The 25,490-nt window shown below is 31.9% G+C and overlaps 1 protein-coding gene across 13 annotated transcripts in view; it reads right to left on the bottom strand.

Annotated features, from left to right (window-relative positions):
- LOC128993328 (basement membrane-specific heparan sulfate proteoglycan core protein-like) overlaps positions 1–25,490 on the bottom strand; it is a 357,588-nt gene that overhangs the window by 201,823 nt on the left and 130,275 nt on the right. For 9 of the 13 annotated variants that reach the window (XM_054417150.1, XM_054417154.1, XM_054417151.1 and 6 more), the window contains one exon: positions 23,476–23,589. In XM_054417150.1, coding sequence (XP_054273125.1) covers positions 23,476–23,589 — 114 coding nt within the window. Of the gene's footprint in view, positions 1–10,054; positions 10,082–10,172; positions 10,234–23,475; positions 23,590–25,490 lie in introns of those variants that run through there. The other 4 variants (XM_054417158.1, XM_054417157.1, XM_054417155.1 and 1 more) reach the window with 2 other exon arrangements.

Genomic DNA, 25,490 nt, shown 5'->3' on the forward strand with positions numbered 1-25,490 from the left:
CAAAGTATATCTTTGGCGCCAAGTTGCATTACAGTCAACTAGACAACTTATTGTTCCTCATGCACTCGTGTGGCGGAAACCTTGTAGTAGTGTTATTTATAGCAGACGATGACGGGATCGCTAACTGGTGCAGCTTCTGGCTCTACTACAAACACACCCATTTACCGACTGCCAACTCGGATGGGATTAAATAATATGTTGTCCAGTCGGTTCGTCTAATTTACAGCCTAGTTTGCGGTTAAAGCGATGGGATTCATTAGTCATTTGAGTGTTTTCACTTGTTACAATTTAGAATGGAAACATTAAATTGTTAGCGCTAGAAAGCTTTAGGTGGTTGTTTGCTCCAACGATGTAAACTCATTGGTTTGTTCAGCTGTTCCTGACTATATCGTTAAGAAAATACTGTATTAACTATTATTTAATTCCTGGCACAATAGTGAAGGCGTTAAACGAACTATTGCGGACATTTAAGTCATAATGATTACAAGAACGAATGGTAATGGTAGCAAGAACGAATTTGACAATGTTTGCATACCGATCCCTCTTTCACCTGACTGGAAAAGTAGTGCAGAGCTCAGAGATTAGTATACATTTAACCATTTTATAGTCTTTCCGTTATTTGATTGTGGTTTCCCCAGTTCATGTCTATCCATTGAAAAGCTCAATTTACTGAAGTTTTTTTTAATTAATGCTGTGTGCTATTGCACATATTATTTAACTTTCATGCCACATCACATATAACCCTTTTGAAGGCTAAACATTCGGCCAAATATTCAATTGCATCGTTAGGTTTTGTAAAATATCGGACGAAACAAATAAATCAATTGAATGTAGACGTTATGGTAAAATGAAGACCGGTGCATGCAATAGTAAGCATTTTTGTAAAATGAAGCCGACGACATGCGGAGGCATTATTCGCAGACTGACAGTTCCTTTACGATCCCAAGATAACTGACAGCTCGGTCTGTCAGAGTCATTTCAATAAATAACTGTCTTCGATCCTACCAGATTCATTGCTCAAGGAAAAAATATAGAACTCACAAATTACTGTACAACTCTTTTCCTAAGCCTTTCGATTTTAGATATATAAAAACCATAAGTAAGGATTATATAACAAGATGAGATTGGTGGTTCGTGTATATTTCAGTAAGTTAAGAATTTCAAGCTTCAATGAATTAATTGCACTTACAGCCACATTTTAGTTGCTATAATTTTGAAGCCAATAAACTCCCATAGCATGTATGTAGAACTAGAGGGTTTTTATCAAAACATATAACAGAAGTGTTTCAAAGAAACTCCCGCCAAACTTGGGTAAAATATTTCAATAACTAGCTTCACCGTACTAGAGCGAAGAGGTTATCGATATACTTAATTTTTAAACGTTAATGGAGACTTTTATAGAAAGGTCAAGTATTTTGAGTGTATTTACTTTCAATTTGATAGTTGGGTCACTGTTTTTATTGTAAATATTTATATATTTATATTTATATTATATTTTAATCGATTGATCAATAGGTACTTGAGTCACACTCAAATTCAACAAGATATCGCAAAAAGTATACATAAAACATTACGTAAAAATAAATATAAATTGATTTCACTCTTCAATTCACATCCCATCACTAACTGAAAATAATCCAAACATTTTTCATATGCAGTACCATAATTCACAATACTGAAAATCATTAGTCCACGAATCGAACCGAAATAAAACCAGTTAATCATTTTTAGAACCTAACTATATAGCGAACACTTATTTAAGTGGTCAACTACATAGAAGACTTACAAAGATGAACGCAAAGCCTCTAATATAACGGCATGACGAAACCTCCGTAATAAGTTATGTGTGCTGTTAACTTGTTAACAAGTGAAGACATGACTTATTGTTCTTTAGATAGCAATGAACTAAGAGCAATTACCGAGAAGTGCATTGTGGGATTGAAGATGTAAATAACACAGAGTATGACGATATCGCCGGAACAGTTCTGGCACCGGCGCCGCCTTCTTGCTTACTCTATGTGCGGTGTGTAGGCCAACACAACAATAACATTATTGTGCATGTGTTATTTGTGTGGTTGGTAAAACTGAGAGAGTCGTATGAATCTTTTGACGCGTCTAAAAGCATTGTACAGTAAACCTCACTAACTCGACATTTTGTGGACCCTGGTTGTCGAGGTTGGGAGTTATCGAGCTATCCAGAAATTTTGAAAATTTTTATGGGTTCCAATGAATGAATACACAGCAGACTAACTTTTACATATTCAATTATTACACTCGAGTATTTTTGCATATTGAGTAAAATATCTTTAAAGAAATGTCAAATATATTAAAACTATATGCTCTGAAAAATTGCCTTGACTTTCGAGTTACATAGTTTCAATTTGTGAGTTTTGCTGTATCTTTTGTAAAATGAATGAAAATAGTGTGTATCTTTTAAAGCAGATACAGTTGTCTTTTGATTTTTCCGTGTACTGGTTAGTTTCAAGTTATTTTATATTAAGTTTGTAATAAAAAGTTACAAAATTTGTACACCAAAGGTATTGAGAGAGATCAAAATGAGTAAAATCAAAATTTAAGGATACAAATAAATAAACAACTAAATATATATACAGTGACGCACATAATAAATCGACGTTCCATCATTTAAATCCAGAAAACGTAAAAAATAAATGCACTAATAACATCAAACCACTGGTGACATTACAAAACAAATTTTACTATATATGATTAAATGCATGTGCATAAGCATCGGAAATAATCCATGGTTTAAACCCACGCCTACATTAATACGACTTTATTTGTTTGTGCCACACTAGATACGTTTAAATAGAATCAAACCGAGTTAAAATAGGAAACAGACACATTACTGTAGACGAAGCGTAGAGAATTCGGTCTTTAAAACGTCTCCAATCCAACAAAAGACAGAAACAGGCACTAAATCTACTTATTTATTTTGAGAGAGTCGTTAAAAACGAGATCGGATCTTATTGACAGAAACATGGACTGACTTTGGCCGGATATATGTTTGTAAACTAGTTTTGTGGATTGATAACGAATAAAAATACAGTTAATGGCTAAGAAAGAAACTAAATGTTGAATATACAGGGTGTTCATTTGAAAACTTTCCATATCTGTTGTGTGCAAAGGTAAGGCTTTTAACACTTGTTTGTTCTCATTTACCCCTAATTTGGACATGCCAAATCCAATAAAATTATTTTCAATTTTGAAAAATGCCCCAAAAGGGCCCAATTTGGGGGGTAGGGGTGCTTTTTGAGAAATTTTCAAATGTAAACATGGGTTGTGTGATACATCAATTTAAAGGTCTAATCACCCCGATCATTTTGGTGCAAAAAAAGTTTAATTATCTTTAACTGTAATTACAGGGTGGGTCAAAACGTTTTAAAAAAGGACTTTGAAGTTAAGTACCGTATTACCCTAACTACTGAACGGAACAGCGCCAAATTTCTTTCCAAGCTTATTCTTGAGCTACCCTTTATGATAACTTGTAGTAAGGGCATTTTCCAAGTTATTTTCTAATTTTGAAAAAATCCCAAATTTTAAGAATAAAAGAAAGCTGAAAACTCAAAATTCTTAAATAGCAAGGTATAACAAATTTCATACCACGTGAAAGGTCCTTTTTTAACAAACATTTTACGTATTTAAGTTTTCTTTCTATCTCTTACCGTTCAAAAATTGCAGTAGAAAAACATAATTTTCTATGGTAAAATTGTAACTAGTTTTCTAATAAAACAGCCAAAATTCGTCAATAGACACATTAAATGGTGCAATAACTGAAGGAAACAATTCATAATTATTTTTAGGCAGATAGGCAAACAAGTCATTACGTTTTACTTTGTGAAAAACAAGTTTTATAGCTGATGAGAAAAACCCAAGCGTGGGCCGCTTTCTGTAGTACCATTGACTAGTCAATGGTAGTATTAATTTCAAAAGTACCATTTCCTGTCGTACCTAATCAAATATGGTGTAAACTTAAAAAAATAGACTTTATTTTACTTATTGGTCATAACAAAAGTGTTCCAGGATAACTGCAAAGTGTTTAACAATAGATATCCAGGTAAGACCTTGAGTCATATGGCTGTAAATGATTTAGTTAGGAAGTTTTCTGAAACTGGCTCAGTTACCAATGATAAAAGAACAGGATGAGGGGTCCCAGATGAATTCTGACACACGTAAAAGTAGTTGATCAATTTGTTATGAATCCTACTACATCGTTGAACAAAGTGCAATGTGTTTTATTAGAAAACTGGTTACAATTTTACCATAGAAAATTATGTTTTTCTACTGCAATTTTTAAACGGTAAGAGATAGAAAGAAAACTTAAATACGTAAAATGTTTGTTAAAAAAGGACCTTTCACGTGGTATGAAATTTGTTATACCTTGCTATTTAAGAATTTTGAGTTTTCAGCTTTCTTTTATTCTTAAAATTTGGGATTTTTTTAAAATTAGAAAATAACTTGGAAAATGCCCTTACTACAAGTTATCATAAAGGGTAGCTCAAGAATAAGCTTGGAAAGAAATTTTGCGCTGTTCCGTTCAGTAGTTAGGGTAATACGGTACTTAACTTCTAAGTCCTTTTTTAAAACGTTTTGACCCACCCTGTAAATACGGTTAAAGATAATTAAACTTTTTTTGCACCAAAATGATTGGGGTGATTAGACCTTTAAATTGATGTATCACACAACCCATGTTTACATTTGAAAATTTCTCAAAAAGCACCCCTACCCCCCAAATTGGGCCCTTTTGGGGCATTTTTCAAAATTGAAAATAATTTGATTGGATTTGGCATGTCCAAATTAGGGGGAATTGAGAACAAACAAATGTTAAAAGCCTTACCTTTGCACACAACAGATATGGAAAGTTTTCAAATGAACACCCTGTATAATATATAATATAAGTGTACCTAAATCTGAGCTAACATATATAAATCTTATGGTTAATTGCCAAACATGATTTAAGTGAACCCCAATTATAAGTTACTTATCTACAATTAATTCTTTTTTACTTTTAGATAACACACTCTTTGTAAACTCATGATTAGTTAAATTTCAACTAATCATAAAATTTGTAAACATGTGTATACCTGTGTCATGTAAAATTAGGGTCTCTGAAAAACATCTTAACAATATTAATGTTATAAACAAGAAACTTCCTTTACAGTTTATAATAAAAATTAAAAAAAAACCATACACGAAGGAAAAAACTGAATTTATTTACAGATTTACACTGCAAAAAAAGATTGTAATACTTAACTTTTATGCCTATGATATTTATACTTAAAAATTTGCCCATAATCGTAATAGCTGTAGTTCAAATTATAAACTGTTTACTATATGTACGTAAAATTGATTGTTTATAATTACAAAAAGTATTTGTTATTAAATTTCTAAGCTTTTGGTTACTTGATATATTTATAAAACATGTTGAGTTTGCAGTTATTTTTTACAACTAGTCAAACAATAAGCTAAACAAAGTCAGGGACTTTTAAATAACTTGGTTGTTTCCCTGTTGTCTTTGCTTGTCAATCAGCTGATATACATTGTTGCATAAAAAACTGAAATAGTTATTATGTACATTAAAAAAAATCATTAATTTTATGCCAAAAAAAGGTTTCAAGTTGAATTTCTAGAATGTCATTCCTGTACCAAAAAAATCAACTATTCATAGAAATGACAAAATTTAAGAAACCCGAGTCTGTATGGAAAAAAGTAGACCTACAACGCATACTGTAATTATTGAGCTTGCGAAAAATAAACATGTTTAATGGTTTTACAATGTTTAGGCCTACAAAATAGCTAAACTCATAGATATCTATGCAACAATGGATTTGGGTTGCGATTAAAAGCACCCTGCATTTTTTAACTGGTAACATTTTAATTAAAAACACATCTCACTGATCAAAGTAAATTTATTTTTATCGCAAAATTAATAAACCGACGAACTTTGTTGACAGATGGTTAATCGTGAGTTGTCCCCGATCTGTAGGCAAAGTTGCGTGCAAATCTTTACTTTTCAACCACGCGATCCGGTTTCACTCAATGTTACAAAGTCGTGCATTGATTGTAATTGAATTGACTAATGGAGCATTTATAATAACAGAAAGGGACGATTACACTGACTGACGGTTTAAAACTTTATAAATTATGTTGACAAATATTTAGTGTTGCATTTATAGAGTCTAAATTGTATTTATTTTCCGTAAATTGCAAAATAAAATAAATATGAAATTAATAAAATGGGCGATATCACGGTATCAGTTTAATTTAAGTTGTTATCATACATTTATTTAATTTACGAATAAAATAAGTTTTAAAATAAATTTATTGAATAAATAGGCCTATATGATATTAATACACTATATACAATAGAAACCGGAGGAGGTAATTGACATCATTTATTAATTTTAAGTTTAACATATTAGGCCTACTATATGTTTTGTGCACAAAAAGATCATTCAAAAATAATACTTTTTCAAGTAAAGTAGGCATGATTGCAACAGTGTACAGCAACACAGTGTATTGCAACCTGCAAACTAAAAGGTTATAAAGAAATAAACAAAATAAGGAAAGTTTGTTTAAGAATCGCAGTTCTTGAAAATAACAAACATTTTGAATCAAGTTAAGGTCATTTTTATATTTTATAATAAATACCTACTGTAAATTTGTCCATTAAATGAATTCGTTTGACGATTTTCCGTTTTCACTGTTTAATTTATGAGTATTTACATACAAGCTTGTATACAAATCGAAACATAAACTATATAATTTTTATAGGCCTACTGCTTTAAAAATCATTATTCTTAGTGGTGAATTTAATAAAACACACAATGCTATAAAGAAGTTATTTAATTCACCTTCGCGTTTCTTAGTTTATTAGAAGAACAATACACCCGTATACCGCTATGATCTGGGTAAAAAAGCCGTCGGCCGGACACGATTTTTATTTATAAACAGAAATATTTATAGAGACAAACCAAATACAATATGGAGTAAAATTATACTCGAGAGAAAAATAATTCCAGACTTTCCTTATAAACAAACATTGTATAACTCGTAAGTGTATATCGTGTTACGATATAATTGCAATCGAAAGAAAAGCTTACATGATGTTCGGTACATTAAACCATTTTACTTTGTACAGTAAATATCAGTTTCACATTTTTTATTTCCCTACATTAACAATGCAATGTTATTAAAAAAATACACGTGCTATATAATGTTAAGCTTCTAATTAAAGCAATTATACCCGAAGATGCAAGATGAAACAAATTCTTTCCATTAACTCGTTTATAACATGGAATATTTTCAAATTTTTAGTCCTCTTCAAAACTAATTTTTCTGCAAACACAAAAAGTACTATTAAAATCGTATCATATTCAGATACAAAAAAACCCCGGCCATAAATACAAAATTGTAAACATTTGTTCATAATAAACGCTAAAATAGTACGTCAAAGTTATATGTTGTCTGTATTATGTAGTCTGTAAATAAAGAAAGTACTCTTCTTAAAAAGTCTTACATTATTAAATAAATACTATTTGAAATCGTACAAAAGGCTATTGAAATAACGTAAATCGGCGTAACACCCTTCATTTAGGTTAACATTGAAATTGGCGAACAAAATCACATCATAAGATGACAACTAAATTAAACATTTTAACGTAGGCATAAATTCCCCTTCTAACATTATTCTTAAATAATCAACGCACAAATTCATCCTAAACATTACACAAGTGTACAATTTCGTGTTCGGAAGCCACACCAACCCACACCCACACCGTTGTATATATGAACATGTCGCGGTTAACATCGGTTTGTAAAACAACCGTCGCGGCCGAACACTCATTTTCAAACTCCGACAATGGCTTTTGTTCCAAAACTGTTTGTCGCCAACTAAGTACCACGATCGGTTCTATGGTGAAATATCACAATTTACTTACCACTATGGTATACCTAGTGGTATTGCATGGTATACTCGGTAAAAGTGTTTATGATTGTCAACTAAGTTGATATCCCCCGATTTTACAAAATTTTCAAGGATATTATAAGCTAAAAAAAAGTGAAATATTATTGGTAAAAAAGGTTGTTATATTTAAAATAGATTAGAATAACGCGTCCACAGGAAAATATAACTACTTTCTTTGGATATTGAGTGTAAATCTCTATTTTAGAACTTCAAGTTTGATTGGGTGAGCGTTTTAATACATAGTCTAAAACTGTTGTAATAATAGTCATAGTAACATGTCTAAAATCCCATAAATTGAACACGTATTGGTCATAAATGTAAGTGTCTAAAGGAATCCCTATAAAATAATCGTATTCATTCAAAAAAAAGTATAACCAACCACTTTTTAAATTAAGTTAAATTCTTTCACAGTTTGTAAAATTTACTAAGGTTTTTAGTTTTCTTCAATTCATTTAAAGAAGCTATTCCAAAAGAATGCAATTAAGTGATTATGAGGTAATAAATGTATATTGATTCTGTATTAGCCTACTAGCCCCATTGAACTTTATTAAGCATCGCTGGCTAAGAGTTTTGTTTAATAATAGGGAAACCTGCATAATTGCTTTCGAAATGTTCAATTCCCAAGTCAATCCCATAAATCAAACAAAAACGTCTTCCGAATAGTAAAATTTGTAAAAGAGGACATTTATTTTAAATCTCGACATTATGGTGAATTCACACTCCCCGATTCCTGGCGGACAATACTATAAGATTAACGTAAACACATTTACGGTTTTGATTATTCCGAAAATATCAACAACACCCATAAACCAAAGTCAAAAGTCACATAGCGCAGCCCCGTGTGCGGGGTGAAGGCAGTTTTCACGCACATTCAACTGTAACTGACTATAAACTGTTTTATTTCCCCATTGATCTCCACAACGTCTATGATCGCATGCGATTCTGACGTAGGTCTACGCTGTCAACGATAGCATCACGACTGTCATGGTTTACGATTATTTTACTTTCAACAAATAACATCCGCTGAGCAAAACAGTTTTACTTTTTTTTATACCACTTAAAATCAGTTAATTTGGTTGGAGTGATTGATTTGAGTATTTGGAAAAAACTGTGTCATCTACTACAAGTTACAAAAGAATTACTTGAACCTATGTGGACCAATAATGAGTATTTTACCAGTCTAATAATTAAATTTGAACAAGATGGATTGAATATGGGGTTTTTGAGCTAATAGTTGGAATTGAAAATGGATTGATTATAATCGTCAGATACAGTTGAAATATTTTCGAAACGCGTAGAAGTTATTAAATGCAAATGGTCATTTTCTACTTTACTATGAAATTGAAAGTTAAAACCTGTAAAGTGGAATAGAATTATTTGTTATATTGTTTAAAATTCGCAAAATATACAAACTTCTAAAACCGCAACTTTAAGTTTAGGAGAAACATCGGCAAAGTGCATCCACACTTTAAACTCATTCCTGAATATTTTCTTTGTCAATGTTAACGAAAATTCAGTATATAAAGTATTAAAATTTTCAGTCGCTTAACTGTTCTTTACAGTTTTACGAAGTTTTTCCAAAAAGTCATTAGTCGAAAAAAGATCTATTATTAATTAATGTATGAATTAAAAATTTAAACACAATATTTGAATTAGAAAATGTCTATGATCACAATACTAATTACCATACTAAGTTAGTAACTGTAAACTTTTTATTAAAAGTAAATTAACTTTATTTTACACACTTTTTTAGTTTTGCAACATTTGTTGTTTATCATACTTGATACATTTTTATACTGAGACGATGTTTTCTTAAAATAAACATTCTTTAGCTCATAATGTGTGTACAATATTGTTATCTAATAACGAAATTTACTAAGTCTGCTAAATATAAAAAATCTTAAAAGTACCCTATCACGGCAACTAAATTTTTCCCCTACACAAAACAAACACCCTATCATCACAAAACAACCAAAAATTTAAATAATTAAGTCCCTACAGTTTTTACAGTATTAAAAGCCCCTAAAACTTGTCAAAAAATCATAAGACTAAAACTTAAAAACTACTTACATAGGAAACGTAGTGTAAAAAATAAACTCAAAATCCCACACACAACTGAAAATTCGGACAAAGCATACACTGGGACAAGTGTTGTGAAAAATAAAAATAAAAATTGTAAAATCTTTACGTTCGTAAGCGACGAGAGCACGAGCGACTATATCCCCCAAGAGCACAGACGCGCGTTGGCGACGCACTGAAGGTAGACGAGTACCGACTGAGCTCCCCCCCCCCCCAAACAGGGGGGCAGTACCCCCCTACTCTACCGACTGTACAGTACTGGGGTACGGTATGAGTCACAGAGCATTTAGTACAATTGCATAGTGAATGTGCAATGTCAAAAATATGTACTTGATTGAAATGCAATTCATATGTATCATAGGTTCTTAAGTTCTTTCAAAATGGTACACTTATCTCAATGGATTGTGGGTTAAGTTTTTTTTATTTATAGAAATTGGAATATAGAAAGTATTACGTTTGTGGTTATTTATAGGTGGTTATAGGTTTTTTATATTTTTTTTTTAGTATGAGTCGTTTCTGGTTACCAAGATTACAAAAATGCTTTGCACAATAAGTAACTTAACTTATACAGTATACTGTAAAAGATACAGATGGTCTTGGTATTTTAAGCGTCAAAAATGGATGAGTAAGAATGGATAAAATGTTGTAAAAAAAATTGAACTATATGTACTTCAGATTTTATACCTGACTCAATCAATTTATTAATGTTTCAACCACCCACACAAATGTGTTAATTATTAGTTTCCATTGTTTAAAAATATCAAAAATATAAAAAAAAAAAAACGTGATTGAGCCATGCGAACGAGCTCACTTATGAAGTAAAACGGGGCAAAGCCCGCGGGTACAGCTAGTATAGTATACAGCTTAAAAACCTAATTCTGCCAACAGAAATGTTTACGATTAACTACAAGAGTGTTGTACTGATCTTACCTAAATTCCTACAAAGACCAGGTATTAACATTGTTTATCTGCCAGAAAAAATTCAGACACTTTTGACAGCATAAACCATTAAATTATTACTCAAGTTTGATTATCTGAAATATGTATTCATAAAAAAAAACTATAGCAGCCCAACAGATACAATCAAACTTTGGTTTTCAATTAAAATAAATTTAAGTTTTGATTTTAAATAAACGTGTTTGGTACTAAAATGTGAATATTCCGATCACATCGCAGAAGGTCCAATGTGTGACCAACTTAGTTTCTCCCATTCTACATTCAAGTTGCAAAGTTTGTCTGAAATTTCTATTGGGAGGTGAGAAACTTTCCAAAGTAACAAATGTCTTCCTGGCATAAGTGTTGGAGTTTGCTATTGATAATAAATATATCATTGGTCTTTAGATGGTAACTAGGTTAGGGGTCATTTTATTGTATGACAGTTACTACCTACTCTTGGTACTTATTCATTAATTTAATAATATAATATTGTTTTTTTTAATCCAAAATTATTTTATATTTTATTTTGTTTAGAAAATGAAATTAGAATTAATAAAATAATAAATTAATGTAATAGCATTGTTGAGAAAACTATGTAAATATATCTTGGCTATGTTTTTATGATTGTTTTAAATTTTTATTAATCTAATAAGGGTTACAATAAAATAAATAAATATTTTAAATGTTTGAAATAAAATTAGTTGATAAACTATTTAAGTATTTTTTTTTATGTAAATATGAAAACTAAATCAAGCCAATGGAAAATAATAATTGTAGCACAGAAAGTCGAGAAAAAAATTAATTTGTGCATGAGTTTATATCAGTTGGATCCAGTGTGAAATGCTTATTTTTTATAGAAAAAATGCCATTTAAATGTTATGATTATGTATTGAATTACGAACTAATGCAAATAACAAAGGCCAAGAAGCACAAACGAAAAGTAAGATGCATGAACAAAATTAAGACATTTAAATGAAAAGAATTACAGTAGGTCCAATGATTATCATATAATACATTAATGCTTTTTTGTGTGACTATTTAATGTAAATTTAAAGTATCTTTACAAAAATCTCGTAAAAGAAAGAACACTAAAGAACATTAAGATTTACTCTTGATTTTTGCCTTTAAGAAGTGCAGTTAAGTCACATTTCTTATCATACCATTTAAAAATAAATCCTTCTTTTTCAATGAAATAAAACTGTATTGGTGATCTTTTTGTATATTTAAAAAAATATATAATTATAAATACATTAATTGTGTTGTATCTTTTGTGTTGTTGTTTTGTTGTATCTTTTTTGCCAACACTCCTTGACATGCAAGAACTTGTAACATTCTTAACCTTTTGGATCAAATTTAATAACCCTCATCTTGGCAGTATATAAATAACAACACTCTGTAAGTGACAGCAGCCCCAGGCCGGTTGGGAAATAATTTTTAGGCCTCTTCGTGGAAGTAATTTACCTAAAGAGCAACAAAATTGAGTTTCCACTTGGTCTAAATTATCTGTTGTAACCCGTTCAAAACCTTTGACAGAATAAAATTATAATGAGTTAATGTTATAAAAGTTTTCATACCGAGGATTTTATTAAACTGTATGAAAATATTGCCAAAGACCTAATTGAGCACTATCAACGTAACATCATTTACGCAGGAGTAAATTAAAATAAAATAAAAATATTTCAATCCGTACACGGCAATTTAATGTGCAACATTTAACTACTTGTATAAGTGGTTTTGCCAAATAACGTGAAGAATTGTTGGGCAGTATCTACCTGGTCAGGTAAAATGTCTCGGGTACTAGTGATTTCAAAGTTTTATTCAAAATCTCATATAGAAACAGAAAAATGTATATTTATTTATAGAGTTTCTTTACAATTCAAACCTCATATTAACCCTGAATTCACCTATCTACACACAAGAAAGTGCATACAATGTATTATTAAGAAAAGCAAGGGGCGAGCCTTACAGTATGAGAATAAGGTATATGTAATAATAAGAACATCTAGACCAAATAAACGACATTGCTGTTTTGGTGTGTTCCTATGAAGCATATCGCAAAATGTTCTTTTGGCTACAAAATTTTTAGGATATACAAACATTATTCATTTAAAACCCCAGCAATAAGAGCTAATAACTGTGCTGAAATTTAATTTACAAATTGAGTCTGTAAAGTCAACATGAAAGTATGAATAAAGGTTCAAGCTAAGCAGTTATCTGTTCTGGCCTTGGGTGAATGTGTCTTATCTCGGAGGCTTAACTACAGTACTGTTGGTCTTTTGTAAGCTTGGCTGCAAAAATGTGGTTGAAAAATAATATTTTACAGTTTAATGTATAAGCAATGAAAATATGAACTACTTATGAATTTCTTTGAAGTTCAATTGTTTTCTTATTTGAGTCAATTTTGTAACTACTTTCAGTATAACAAATTTTCATAATTTAAAATGCACTGGTTACAAAAAAGTAATTTTATTTTTACTTTTTTATGCAACACAAAATAATTAATAGTATGTGTGCTTGTTGAACTGCTTATCAAGTGTGGGTGTTAGTTAGGATTTTTCTCAGATATCTAAGAAATAATATTAGCACATTGTTTTAAGGTTTTGTGTAAACCTCTTGGTTTTACCCTAATTTTATGACGACAGTCTTCAATTGGGCATGATTAGCGGACAGGTCCGAACCGATCACCACAGTAACATATTGTACATATACACGGCTTCATATGTGTAGAAATATTGAAAATTGGAAGGCACATTTTATTTCACTATTCACCATACAAAAAGGGATATCTCCCTTTGGTGCTTGAGTTACTATTTTATCATATAAAAAATAATCTAAAAATTACGATTAAGTAATGAAGATTTCAGTGCTAATAGAAATGCATTTCCGAGATTAGGTATTGGATTTATCTGACAAGCATTGACTGGTCGAGATGTCAATAGATTTGCTCAGGCAACAAACCTGCAGTGAAGCATGCAAAGGGAGTATTTGAGGTTTGTCAAGTCAATATTAATGCTTTAAGATGATTTGATTCTTAGCTCAATAATAAAATGATCAATGTATTATTAATTTATATACATTAATTTGTATTGATTTAAAAAAAAGAAAACACTAATTCTGAATTTTCCTTTGGAATAAAATGAGAATTTATAATTTATTTGCACAATGTACAAGTAGTTTAAGTATTGTAATTAATCCTAGTTCTTGTTTATTAGCGACATGATAAACAAGTTCAATATACTTACAGTTTGTCAAATAATTTTAAGAACTAAGCTTTCTATATCAGAGATGCAATAAATTTTATGGTATTGATTTTCTTTTGAAGAAAATTAAATTACGTTCCTTAAAAAAATTAAGAAACTTAGGCTTTACGAGATATAAAGAGGGGTTGAGGAGTCAAGATTTTTTAAGGTATCAAAAAAATGTAAGGAGTTAATTTTCAATGAAGACACCAAGAAACTGTAAAGAGTTAAGTTTCTTTGAAGGGATCAGGAAACTGTGAGGCCATGTTTTATTACATGTTAAACTAGCTTATTCCTAATATGGGAAATTCGCTAAAAGATCTATTTACACTATTTCAGAGTAATCATTGTATAATTTCCATTCAATCGCCAGCTTATCGTAGGCAGAATTCGAAAAACATGTTATAGTTTCAATACACAATTAACAACAAGACAGGAGTCAAACTTATTAAAAAAAATATATCAATACATTTAAGACGACTTAATATTTCCAAAACAAATATTATATACACTGTGTATAAATACATGCATCACTTTATACAAGTAACAATAGAATATGAAGAAAATTCCCACAAAATCCAAATCCAAAAAATCCCACTGCGCTAAAAATTTTACTTACGTAAAGCTAGAGACTTCTAAGAGTTTGGGGGTTTTCTTACCTGGAAAAACAAATAAATTACATTAGAGTGATTATATTTTCAAGATATTTGTATCAAATCTGAAAACATCATTAAAATGGAATTATCAACATTTTTTTTTTATCAGTAAATTATAGTTACACCACATTCATGGTCTATATTTTTACATAAGATGTTTTATAATTGCTATAAATTGAATGAATCACCTATAATTCATAATTTAAAAAAAATGAAAATTAAATAAAGAAAAGATGATTTTTACAGGTTACAGGCTGTTATTTTGTTTAGTCTTACCATCTAGAAAAAAGTATCCAAACTATGAAATAGTTTTTTTTATTAACCCTAAAAATTGTGGCAATCAGCTTGTTAGGGGTATCTCACAATGTAATTAGAAAAAGTTTATGTTATTTTGTTTGCGGTAAAATCTTAAATGTGTTTAACTAACCTAGTAGTTAGAGTCTCAAACTTTGGTGCGAGACGTAGCCTACATACTCAATCCTTGGCTTATGTAAAATATTTTAGATTATATTTCTTTTTTTTATTTTGAACCGCTATTTTTTGTGATTTTTTTTTTTATGCAGCTAGCGCATATATCACATAATATAAACATAGTTAATTTAACAAATGTAATTTTACTATACTATAATTAATATCTATTCTCCAAAAAAGTATCAAAGAATTCTAAGAGGCAATGTCGCAAGCCTCCTTCCAGTCATAGACCTTCCTATTGTGGAAGGAATCAGGTGTTCAATGCCTTCACAATACACAAAAGTCGATCCACCGCGGTATTAATGGATGGCATTGTAGGTATGCTAATTGATCAGCTGATTGAAACTGTCGGCACTACCCACGGCAGCATCAGCGCGAAGGCATCGACCTGCAAGGCGACTTCGCCCACCGACACATCGCCACGGCCGCTCTGATTGAGCTTTGATTTCTAATTTAGAGCTGTGCATGAGGTTGGTTTGAATTACTATTGTCCAATTACACTGTACACTGTGGAAATGGGTGGTCCTTTTTGTCATGAATCAAAGGGATTTTAAAATGTAAAAGTAATTTTAAAATGGTTATTTGTGATACGAAGTTGCTTTAATGTTATTGTTTGTGGTAATTTTTACATTCTTTCTTTTTATTGTAATTAATCGTAATGATTATTTTAAAATTTGCTATTTTAATATAAGTAATGACGCCATTTGATGTATACCATGTGTTAACATCCAATTTATTAATGAATAAAGATATTTTCCATTCAATTCAACAAACACACTGAAAACCCAACAAAAATAACATAAACCGAAGAATCCATCATGGTTGTGCTTTAAGTATCCCATACACCGGGAATTATATGCAACATGAGCCATAATGTGGAAACAAACGATTCCATAAAAAGGAGGTAAAACAAGCCCAAAGGAGGAACATCCAGGCACAGACTGTCACCGGTTGTTTTGACAAAGAATTTATTACGAAGCGCCAGCGACATGACGGTTCATGACAAGTTATAGCAGAACATTACGCTGGCAATAACTGACGGCTGATAATTCACTGACTGGGTTCTTACTATGAAACTTGTCCACTTAAGTGAAACTGTTGGGTAAACATTTTCATTGATACGTCTTAGACAATTATATCTCTATTGTAGAACATATTCAGGGGAGCAAGCTGGTCTGCTGGTCTAGGAGAGCGCGAGACATAGGTACCTGAGGTCCCGGGTTCAGATCCCGCCAATCGACAAAGGATTTTATCTAAGTGGTAATGTTGCAACCCCTAGTTCTAGCCTGAAGTAATGTGAAATACAATTCCGTGCTCTTACCTGTGTCCAAGGAAAAAAAACATTGTGGCACATTTTAACAAAAGGATTCATGTAAAATACAGTATACTCCCTCTTATCCGGACTAGTGGGGACCAAGGACAGTCCAGATAACGGTTTGTCTGGATAAACCAAAGTCCCAAAAAAACTCGTTAAAACGGGCTATTTATATGCATACTGTATTCGACCTAAATTTAAGAGAGCATTGTATTTAGACTGGGGGGAGCGAGCTGGCGTAGTGGCTAGAGCGCGGGACTTCAGTCCCTGAGGTCCCGGGTTCGATCCCCGCCAAGTCACCAATGGATTTTATCTAAGTGATAATGCCGCAACCCCTAGGTCTAGCCTGAAGTAATGTGAAAAACAATCCCAGGCTCGTGCCTAGCGTCCTAGGAAAAAAAAAAAAAAAAAAAAAAAATTGTATTTAGACTCGTGATTACTGGTGTCAAAGCTTTCCCACGAGAACTGAACAGTCGTTTCAGTACCGCCCACTTCCTGCCGAAATTGTCTGGTTAAACCGATGTACTAATAAAAATTGGCCGGTTAAGGAGATGTCATCTTTGCAGAGTGTAGTCCGGTTAAACCGATGACCGGTTTAAAGGTGGCCAGATAAGAGGGAGTCTACTGAGGTGTGGATTGAGTGAGGTGCCTTGTGTAACTTTGTTACTAAAGAGGATCCACTTTTTCTCTAACCAGAATTATTTAAAGCGCAATGATCAAGGATGGCTTGATCCAGTTCCTAACAACCCACAAGTTAGCAGTTTTTTTAGTTAGTAGTTTTTTGTGCTATTTGTTAGCTTCTAATTTTGACCAGGAATGAAACGGTCAGATTTTTAAGCAAGTACTGTAAACCCTTACCACCCAGCTGTATAAAAGTCCCAAAATATTTTTTGATTTTGAATGTGTTAATGTCTAGTATTAATTTTTATTAGTATCAAGGATTGTTTTAAATACCTTGAAATGTCAAATATTTTGGTCTTCTTATCTTTGGGATTCAAAATAAAGTCTAAAATAAAAGAAATAGAAAACTTAACCTTCACACAATTAAATCCAATGATTTAAGTAAAGGTTTTGTAAATAGCCTACTGATAAAAATAAACAATCCACCATCAGGGGGGGAGAGTCATGAAAAAGTGATCTTAAAAAAATTAATTAATTTAATAAGAGATAAATCCGTTAATTAATGCAGTAAATGCAATGTGGTTAGAACAACTAAAATGATTGCCTTAAGATACAAGAATATTATATTGTACCTGAAGTTGGTTTTGATACAAGCAATACTTTACAATACATTATTCTGGAAGAAATTATTTAAGCATTAAATCAATGGAAAAAAACATTGACTTTAACTTTGACTTGCTACTGTGCAAAAGTACTTCCAAATTCGCCCCACTTGTTTCTGAATGCTTTTATAATATCTATTGTACAATTTTAAATTCCTAATGAGGGTTCATTTGATTGTCAGATTTACTGACAATCAACACTGTGGACCGATGCTTCTAGGTGTCGAGATTGCTTCGGCAAAAACCTCAAACAAACCCAACACAAAAACCAACTTTCTTCACATTGTGTCAGGTAAGCATTGACAGGAAGCTAGTATACAGTCTAGGTGTGGCTCAATGAATGTTGTCAATGACATTGCAAGGAGTGTCGTGTAGGAAGCATACCTCCGTCTCACTCATTAGACATTGACATTGCACGGGAGTTATAAATACCCGACGTGTAATACAGCAGGCACTTGTCATTGGATCATGGTCTTTAGATAAATTCTTACAAGTAGTCTGTTAATGATTTATCTGAATAGTGAAAACAAAAGCTTTATTTGGCTCCATCAGTTGGAATTGTCTGAACAGTTTTAGAACTGAAGTCTTTTTAACCTACTGTGTATAAATGGTCCAATACAACTTATTATAACTGTATAGAGTTAATTGTTATATGGTGTGATACAATAATATAATAGAAATAAAAGAGTTAATATTTCAAATGTGGGATATGTTATTTTGTATTTAGTTTTGCTGGGATAAGAAAGTAAATTTGAATTTAAAAAAAATAAGCACAAACAGTTTTTGCTATGCACGGCTCTTTAAAACAGTTTTAAGGAAAAATGTGTCAAATACATGCAGTTGAAATTTAAAACCTATATTATATCTTTTAATGGCAACTAGGAGAAATCCATCAAAATCGACGGTTACTTTCAAGGCTTATGATGATTGTTCATCTAACTGGGATAAAGAGAGAGAAATTATCAAAGTTTTGAACATTTAGCTTAGTTTAAAGAACATGAAATAAGTGTAAAAACAATATATTGACTATTGCGTAAGTTAAAAAATATGGTTAATTATTCAATGGATAAAATATTTCCAGTACTTTATCGGAGTTCTTATTAATATGTTAACTGGTTTCATCTCCTTTTTGAAGAGCCTTATTAGAAGATGCTATTAAAATCATATCGGTGGATATTTTCTAGATCTTCCTCCATTTCATCAGTGTCAGGCAGATTAAATCTATGTTTTTATTTGAAAAAATGTCTGTTTGTTAAGAAGGCTCTTTCTCAGTTCAAAGAGAGGTCTACCTTTAAGCTAATTAAAAAATCAATAAATAATTTCTCTGTATAAGGAAGAGTGTCTAAATTGAACTTCAAATTTAAGTCAAACTAGATTTTTTCCGCTTATAGTTTAAAAGAAATTTAAAAGTGCTTACGAGATCAAATAAATCAAACTCACAAAAACTTTCCCCCTTTAATTGGACACATGAGTCTAAGAGGAGTTTTTCCAGTAAAACCAAACAAAAAACTATCTGATCCTTTAATGCAGATAATTAATTTGTGTAGGATGAATCCCTTACGTAGAGTCTTACAAACAATTTGCAATGCTACAAGTGGGTGAGCAAATTACAGTCTATTGCTTGCTATAAAAGATCAGTCACTCGATATCAAATTATAAGCCATTATCGCCTACCATAATCTTGTAATCCCTGAGGCGAACTGTATGTTAATAGTTGATATGTGTATCAATCGAGTCATACTTGTGGGCGTTCTTACATAGTAAGAGCCTCCAGGAGGTGGTCCCATTATGATTGTTTTAATAACAGAGTAATCTCTCAGGATGTGAATAAGCAAGACTGACACTAAGAAAATAGATCCGACATTGTGTTTAAATTGTGTAATGCCCATATAAAAATTTATCTTTCTTTATAGTAAATAGTTTACAGGTTTCTCATACAAACCGGTATGTATTCAATGAGACGTCAAGGTTGTTTAGTAATTAAAAAAATCTTAATAGGTATTTAACAGAGAATTAGATTTTTAACTATGTAAAAATTATTATTTTGAGCTTTTTAATAATTCATCTCCTCAATACACGATACATTTTCCTCCTGTCAATCTATGGGGGGTTCTTAATTTAATCAAGGGATGTCAATAACCCTACATCCATTTTTTTAGATATTAATTTTACATGATTTCATTTTATCATTGATTCAACTTAATTTTACTCAAAACTGTCAAAAGTTTTCCACAGTAGAATTAATTAACTTTGTAAACATTTAGAATATCTAACGAAAATAATGCAAACTACCTAGTAATAAATTTATAATAATAACTGTGTTCAATTGTTATACAAATTCTAAACACAAAAGGTACCTAAGTAAAATAATTACCGCAGATTTACCTAAGACTGTTAAATTTGTTAAATTTGCATTACCAGTTCCTATTCAAATATGATCTCCTTAATACACTCATTTGAGATATATTATTGACTTTTCAATTTTAAACCTTCTTTTGAGATCCACACAACCAACTAAACATTTGTAATCAAGTTTCTAGTCCAACAACGACAACGTTCCACAAACAGTTGACCAGTCTCGGTTCTTGATACATTAGCATATCTGTAATTAAGTGAGGTTAGGTTTGTAGTGTCCAGGTGCATTGTGGGTATGCTAAACAGCTGATTGGATCAGCTGAGACTTGCCTAGAGTCAAACACCATTAGTCACTGACAGGTTTACTGATAAACAACTGCTGAAGAAGTTTGTAATTGGAACACTACAGACATTCTTTAGGTTGTGTTCATATAATAAAAATCTAGGAGAGTTAGCGTAGCGAACGAGCTAACCTGAAGGCAAGTGAGCGGAGCGAACGAGCTCCAACCTAAAGGTGAGTGAGCGTAGCGAACGAACTTCAACCAGGACGTGATTGAGCCATGCGAATGAGCTCACTTGTGAAGTTAAACGGGGCAAAGCCCGCGGGTACAGCTAGTATAATAAAAATCTAGGACACTGTCACCATAAATGAAACATACTACTAATAGATTTACCACCCCTTAGGACTTAGGAGCCATCTGAATACAAAATTGTTAGGTTAGAATGTTAGATGCAGTTCTTTCTTGTCATTTAACCAATTTAAAAATCAATTCAACTAAACAAAGCTAATGATTAATAAACTAATGCATGACCTGTGACAAGATAAAAAAATCAATGTGGACAATTGTGCACTCAAACTTTACTAAGATTAAACACCCTTAAAACATGGTTTCAACTTTTACTATTGGATGAGAAGTCTAATTGCACTATTCAAAGCAAACAAAAGTACTACGGCAGATTTTAAAACTTCACTTTAACTGGAAGCATAATTAGGCTTTATAATAAGAAGTATTTTTCAAATCATTTGTAACAAAAATAACATGTTTTTGAGAGTAGTAGACCACTAAGAAATCCCAAGCTAAGATGACAAGACTCAGTTGGAATAGATCTCATGTCAAACCAGACTGACAGTTATTGAATTGACCTCAGTTTATAAAAAGGCAAAGAAGTCTATCAGAAGTAGAAAAATGAAGAAATCCATTGATAAAATTCATTTATCTCAACTTTATTGGACCTGTCCCACAACAAGGTTGTACTATAAGTTAACAAATAACATAAAGGTTAAAAACACTTTTTAGTACAAAATTTATATTTTAACTAAAAAAAATTTATTTCAGTCAAGATGTGCAAAATCAATGCTATTTATAAGAAGAAAGAGAAAACAAGAATCTTGTGGAAGCACAGCAGGATCAGTAAATAAGATGAATATTCCATCAGTGATTCAATATTCTCTCACAACAAGCGCTAGTAGCTGTCTTGAAGGATTATACCGAAGAAAAGCCGGCAGAGAAAAATCAAATTAACCTGTCTCGGGCATTAGTGTGAGTGCGGCTCTAATGTCTTCACAATTAGTCCTCCGTTGAGGTCTTCTGATTGGTTTAATCTCGGATTATTTCAACGCAATAATTAAGGAAGCGCTTCACTAGTGGCTGCAGTGATTGTAAGCAATTTTAATTGGGTCATTAAAATAAATACATTGGACTTATTAAATCTTTTGCAGTTGAATTAAATTAATTCATATCGACAATGGTAAGTTAAATTAACATTTCATAAACACACATGAATAAAATACCATTTTTAAATCAATGGTTGACTATTTTAAATTAGGAACTTCACATTAACAAGATTCAGGTTATATTAAATTCCAAATATTACTGTTTATTACAATTCTAAAGAATATATTTTTATGATTTGTTAAAAGAATAATTTATTTTGAGTTTTAATTATGTCTCTTCATAATACGAGTAGTAGTTTAATCAATGAAGTAGTAACCCAGAAATCTTTCACTGTGGTAACACTCACCTATAGTAATTTAGGTTATTTTTCCTACTTTAAAGGTTCTAACTTATTATTTTTGTGGTCTTAACTTACATTCTCAGTATCTTGTAATAGAGGACACTAAATATTTAAGAACAAAAAGCCAAACTCTTAAAAAGATTGTTGATAATCCAGGGATGGCTGTAGCGCTGTAGCTGTGTAGCTGTGTGATTATGATTTTTGCAACAGAGAAGACACAGAAGATACGAGCTCATGGGATAACTGTGCGCTTTTAGCTCAGGTATGTTGAGGCAAAAATGTACTAGTATCAAGCAAGGAAGAGCCCAAACGACTATAGCCACATAGCATATTTGCACAGCAGTTATAGTGCACAGGGTCTTCCTACAGTGTGAGCACTGTAGTACATGATGGCAAGGAGGGAAAGGAGAATGGAAGGGGATAAGGAATAAAATTTTCTCTAGACATCTGGTTCTAGACATCACTTAAATGTACCATTGAATGTATCCTTTGTTTCTTACTTCTCTGTGTGTTCTCTGAAATTAGAAGGTTGCTGTTTCGATCTTGACAAAAGTCAGCGACTTTTTGATGACGTTGATGTCCAATAATTATTATGATCTCCAATAAATTATTCTGGCTAAAAATAGCTGGTCTTGGTAAGCAAAAAGGCTACACAAGGAATTTCACTTCATTCTACACTCACCCTTCATTAATATTGGGTTGATACGCCCAGAAGCATCCCCATCTCAATTAGTAATCAAAATAATAACGAAACCCGTCACTCTTGCACCAAAGTCCAAGATACTGACCACTAGATTTTAGCAAACCACCGCTAATCATAAGTGAAACATCTACCATACCGTACTTTTAAAATTTAATTACAACTTTTTTTGTCCTAGGACTCTCTAGGTACGAACCAGGGTGGTTTTTCACATTACTTCAAACAAGACCTAGAGGTTGCAGCATTATTACTTAGATGAAACCCATTGATGATTTGGCGGGATTTGAATCCCCGCTTGAAGTCCTGCGCTCTAACCACTAGACCATTTCATTCCCCAATTTAAATACAACTAAAATTGCTTTTACTTTACAACAATCATTAGATACTTGAATACAAATTTTACACAGTAAAATCCTGTGAGAAATACTCATGTAGACTCACCTTTAGGACAGTCCTGTTCATCAGTCTTGTCGCTGCATTGGTCCTCACCATCACAGACCTGGCTTTGCGGGATGCACCGAGTCAGATCACACATGAACTCGCCAGTGGCACAATCTGCAACAGCCAAACATTACGTAAGAAACAAGAAGTACCTCAGTTGTGCCATCTTTGTTTCCAAAACTAATTTTTTTAAAGTGTTTATTCACACAAATGTAGATGAAAGTAAATTCTTCCAAGCATTGTAAAAATCTTTGAACTAATGAACACTTAATTGATAATTTTTCAGCACAAATTGTTATCAATAACCAGCTAACTACAAGAAACACTCTGGAGCAAGCAATAAATGTTGTAAAGTTTTACTGCCACTGTCTATTAAAATTCAAAGAAACGCTTCTTCAAAGCTGTAATTGTGTTTTTGATGGATATTTTTATCCACTAATATTTGAAAATGATATAATACTATTGAAACAAAAAGTTTTGTTCTGTTTTAGTCCACAAACTAAAATCCTTTTTGTAGCTTGTTATATGAATTATAAACAAGATTCTTCACTTTGAACAATAAACAAACTATTTCTCAATCTAGTACACAGTTTTCCACAGTCAAACCAAGGTCTTAAAAGAGACAACCATATCTTTGAACTGATGAAAACCCGGCCAACATTTTTGACGTTTTACAACAATCCATCTTTGAGGAAATCTACAATTCAAATGAACATTGACCAGTATTTTCGTGAGTTCAACATTGCCAGCCATCTCTTGTAGACCAAAACTCAACAAACTATTTTTTTTCCTTGGCAGAGAGTGTTTGTAACTCAAAACTTAGCAAGACTTAGGCTTTCAAAGATGAACTTAGACTGTTTTATTGACAAATTTACATATTAGTCTGAAACTGAGAGCCCATCGAGTGTTCCATATAATAATAAAAATGGTTTAATTTACCTCTGTCAATATGGTCCTTGCGTAGTTTGTCACTACTGCAGTTTCGTGCTCGTGGAGCACATCTTCAGGCGAAGGTCAAAAAGTTAAAACATTTTCCTCACGTGAAGGTCGTCAATTTTTGAAAACACACCTCAATTTTTTGCCAACCATATCATTGATTCAAACCATAGTTATACCGATATACAAACAAATTTAGAAGTAATGCATACTTGTCATAAAAGTAAATATATGGACACCATCGAGTAATTTGAGATTTACCGAGCAGCTAAAGTACATCCAAACCATATTTTAAACGAACAACTCTCATTCCAGTCTAACATTATTTATAATACCGCCATTCACATCCTGGAACAAGACCAAAGAAAAGGTTCTGATAAGAGAAGTGAGGATGGAGGGGCTACCGACTACAACACACGTCAGTCATGACTTGTCTTCTACCGGCACCGAACCCCGTGTGTAACGTTTTTAATGTATTGGCCAAGTTTATAAATGTTTTTTTTTTCGTACCGTTCGTGTGTTATGTGTTTTTCGGTGTGTTTTCAAAACTTGACGACCTTCACGTGAGGAAAATGTTTTAACTTTTTTACCTTCACCTGAAGATGTGCTCCACGAGCACGAAACTGCAGTAGTGACAAACTACGCAAGGACCATATTGACAGAGGTAAATTAAACCATTATTATTGTTGCTGTATGGTCCAGAGGCTACCCATCATGAAATTCCATATAATAGTTTACTGGTGTTGACAGGACTAATAATAAAGAATATTGACTTGATGCTTCACTAACAGAGAGGTAGAACAGGTAGAATATTTAAACTGCAACACAACCTTTGTTATACTAATGATTTCACAATGATTGCTATTACTCTTTTTGACGTTTTTGAACACATCATAATATTTACAATTTATAAAACTATATCTAGGCTACTTCATCTAATATTTACAACATCTACTCCACTAGGACATACAGCTAAGTTTCAGTGTTAGTATTAAACAATATCGAAATAAGCTCACTTAAAAACTAAATTAATACTGTACAAGTGTAAAACTACCCTGAACCGTGAGGGTTTACAACTG

This window comes from Macrosteles quadrilineatus, unplaced genomic scaffold (genome assembly GCF_028750875.1).
Source record: "Macrosteles quadrilineatus isolate MER2022 unplaced genomic scaffold, UCM_ALF_1.0 Scaffold_4__1_contigs__length_99947679, whole genome shotgun sequence".
In the NCBI taxonomy this organism is placed as follows: Eukaryota; Metazoa; Arthropoda; class Insecta; order Hemiptera; family Cicadellidae; genus Macrosteles; species Macrosteles quadrilineatus.